The 3478-nt window shown below is 41.0% G+C and overlaps 1 protein-coding gene across 1 annotated transcript; it reads right to left on the bottom strand.

Annotated features, from left to right (window-relative positions):
• Positions 1-710: 710 nt before the first annotated feature.
• LOC121026359 (myosin-8-like) lies at positions 711-3472 on the bottom strand (the record flags this gene model as incomplete). The annotated part of the gene is made up of 4 exons (XM_040469228.1): positions 711-972; positions 2832-2927; positions 3050-3154; positions 3416-3472. Coding segments are annotated over 4 exons (411 nt in total), but the record flags the coding sequence as incomplete, so codon positions are not given.
• Between the last annotated feature and the right edge of the window lie 6 nt (positions 3473-3478).

Raw genomic sequence — 3478 nt, 5'->3', positions numbered from 1 at the left:
AGAAGTACTGGGAGAACGCCTTGTAAGAGATACCGAACTTTCCAGAATGAGCACAAATACTGCAAATATATTCATTCTTAACTCTCGTTTCACAACGAGGGAGGAGCTCAGGAAAACAAATAACTAAACATATCGCAGTGGCAAAAAAGAAAAAAATCTCTCATATTTAAAAAGGACTAGAAAATATACAGAATATTTCTCTCTCAAGGAATCCCTAATCCCAAATTAATAGTTCACGTAGTTATAGTGGAGAGTTTGCATTGTTAATATTGTTGAGGGTCTAATCCAAACGTTTTATATTTTCACTTATTTTATGTAGCTAATTAGTGTTTTAATTTATTTCTACTCAATCTTGGGATCAAGAATTTCCTACCATCTTATGAAGAAAATAAGTTACTTCGTTAATAGAAATCAGCCTCTCTGATAGCTAGCTGATGTTTTACCAAGTGAGACTTATCAGATGTTCCATGTTGTGTACACCTAATGCCCACCTGTAGTTTCACCTGCTCCCCCCTCCCCAGGGACAAGGGGGGTTTAGGGCATTTACCAACACGGATTGGCCTGGCTGTTCCTATCCTATTTTATTCTTGGTGACTAAATCCTTCTCCATAAGATATAAGCAAAATCTCTTTCCTTCTCTTCTTGATGCAGAAAAAGATTAATTGACACGGGGGTGGTGGGGGGGGCGGGTGGAAAGAGAGACTCACAAGTTATTTGCGGATAAATTTTTTATCTGCAAAACTCCGGAGTAGAAAACAGAGTGACAAAGATGTTCACATTTTGTGCATTTCTTTGGTCACTTTTCAGCATTTGGTTGAATTACTCTTCACTTATGATTTTCGTGTGGACCTCCCGGCTCTTTACCCGCAGCTTGTTGACCTGGGACTCGGCAATGTCAGCGCGTTCCTCGGCCTCCTCCAGCTCGTGCTGGAGCTTGCGGAATTTGGAGAGGTTGACATTGGATTGTTCCTCCTGAGAATGAATGGAAATGCATTTAGGAGGGAAAAAAGGTCAGGATTTCTAGTTTCTTAGGTCAGTGGGTCTCAAATTTCTTTTTACTTGAAAAGACTTCACTCTACTAAACCTTTTTTTTAAAAAAAAAACCTAGAGAAATGCTCTTGAATTTTTTTTTATTTTTTTATTTTATTTTTTATTTTTAATTTTCCTTGCATGCTTCTTGAACTCATGGATAACAAGGAGGGACAGGTGACATTTGCCACCAGGATTTCTAAAAGTTCTCCTTTTTAACATGTAAACATCTTAGAGCCATTACTAAATATGTCAGTTTTCCAAACTTTTTGTCCCCCTGAGTCTGGTGAATGAAACCAAACCTTCTAAAAATGCAGGTATACCACCTGTGTTATACTGAGCTAATAGCCTGGAGTATAAATTATTGCCCATTGAATATAAATTATTACAACTTAATGCAGTTTACAAATTAAAGAAAACTTGTTTCTTAAAATAGTTTTGAGTAGTCTCTGATTATGTTTGAACAGATAATCAGTGAGTTTGGGAAGGCCAGTTCGGGTTTAGTCTTTAGTAATTGTCCTTTTTTAAAAGGCTCATTGACAGCCGTCCATAATGTGGCATTCAAATTTTGAAGTTAATAAAACTTAGAATCACTAAATAACAGAGCTTGAAAAAAAACCTTAGATCTTCCTCTTATAGATGAGGAAAGTAAGAGCCAGAGAGACATGTTAAGTCTCTCTGTCACCACCAACCCCCCCCCCCCCCCCCCCACCGCACCCACTCCCTGCCCCAGACCTTAGAGGTCAGCAGAAAAATGAAAACCATTCATGGACAGAGGAACTAATTTGTGATAAGTAGGTATATATATATATATATATATATATATACCCATACTTAAATACTTAGGAAATCAGCAATATTTATTATTTAAGATAAATCATAGGCTGGAGAAGTGAGATAAGGTGGAGTGCCAAGAATCTGTTGATTTGAACATAACCAAGATCTTCTGAGCTCAGTGGTTTGAACATAAGCGGGACCTTCTGAGCTCCAGGCTTAATATTTAACTGCTTACTTGTCACCTTCACTTATGTATACAGTGGTATTTCAGTGTTTCCAAAACAGAATTCCTGTTTCTTTCTTGCCCTGTGAATCTGTTCCTCTCTTAGTTCCGCATTTTAGTCCTTGCTGTGCCATCCACCTGGTTATTCAAATCACAGACTGGATGAATTGCCTTTGATTTCCTTTCTCTCTCGCCTCCCAAGGGCGACCTTTTAGCATATCCAGTAGTTTCTCCCTCCAGAATGTGTCTTGAGTCTCTCCACTCTGTCTGCTCCACCACCATTCTAACACAAGCCATGGGACCTCCTGGAAAGCCTCATAAAATGTCTCCTTGTACTGCCTGTGTTACCCAACAGTCCATTCTCCACAAAGTAGCCAGAATATACTTTAAAGAGTATAAGCCCAGGCATGACTGAGCAGTTCAGAACCCTCCTGTGGCTTCCCAGGGTCCCACTGTACTTGGAATACAATCCAGACTTCCTACCAGGGCCTAGAAGACCCTGTGATCTGCTTCCTACCTCACTCTACTGCCTCTTCTCTACTGCTCTCTCCGTGGTTCTTTCTGTTCCTTGAACCAGACTCTTTTCCACTCAAAAGCATTTTGTTGCTCTTGCCCTTCCCTGGAACCATTTTCCCTGGCTCCTTGAGTGGTTGGTTTCTTCTCATTCTTTAGAATGTCATTGGCCATTTTCCTTTGATCCTTCCTCACCATACCCTCCTTTTCTTTCATCCCTTAAATGAAGTGGTTCTGCCATATCTGAGACCAGAGGCTGCTCAGTCACTCCAAGGGGTTCGGAACTCACCGCTTCCTCAGCTTGTCTCTTATAAGCTTTCACCTTCGCTTGCAGTTTGTCCACGAGATCTTGGAGCCTGAGCACATTCTTGCGGTCTTCCTCAGTCTGAAATAATATTTTTAAGAGTGAGTCTCTTGAGAGTACAAACACCATGACATTTTGTTGTACATTTGCTTTTTGATCCCTTGCAAACTAGGGTGAAAACCTAGACTAGCCATTTTCCTTACCTGGTAAGTGAGTTCCTTTACTCTTCTCTCATGTTTGCGTAGACTCTTGACAGTTTCAACATTGCGCTTCTGTTCACTTTCAACTTCTCCTTCAAGTTCGCGTACCTGTAAAAACGTGGGCATTTTAAAGACATTTACTGCGATCCATTCACTCAACGGATTTCTGCTTCTTCAAATGACCTGTGGTGCTTCTTTCACTCTGTTTTATATCTAGGTTTCATGCCCTAGTCTAATTGTCCCCTTAAAAGCTCTTTGGCAGCAAGGAATGTGTCTCATTCCATCTCTGTATGCCCCACTCATCCAGCAGCACTAGGTCCTCAAAAGGCCCTGGATTGGAATGAGGAAATGTGCCATCAGAAGACCCACCCTGGCCTCCAGTTTCTGGATCTGCTTCTTCCCGCCCTTCAGGGCCAGCTGCTCAGCCTCGTC

Source organism: Herpailurus yagouaroundi, unplaced genomic scaffold (assembly GCF_014898765.1).
Source record: "Herpailurus yagouaroundi ecotype Mexico unplaced genomic scaffold, PumYag 86983, whole genome shotgun sequence".
In the NCBI taxonomy this organism is placed as follows: domain Eukaryota; kingdom Metazoa; phylum Chordata; class Mammalia; order Carnivora; family Felidae; genus Herpailurus; species Herpailurus yagouaroundi.
Note: the sequence above shows the minus strand (reverse complement) of the source record. Positions and strands in the feature narration are given on the sequence as shown.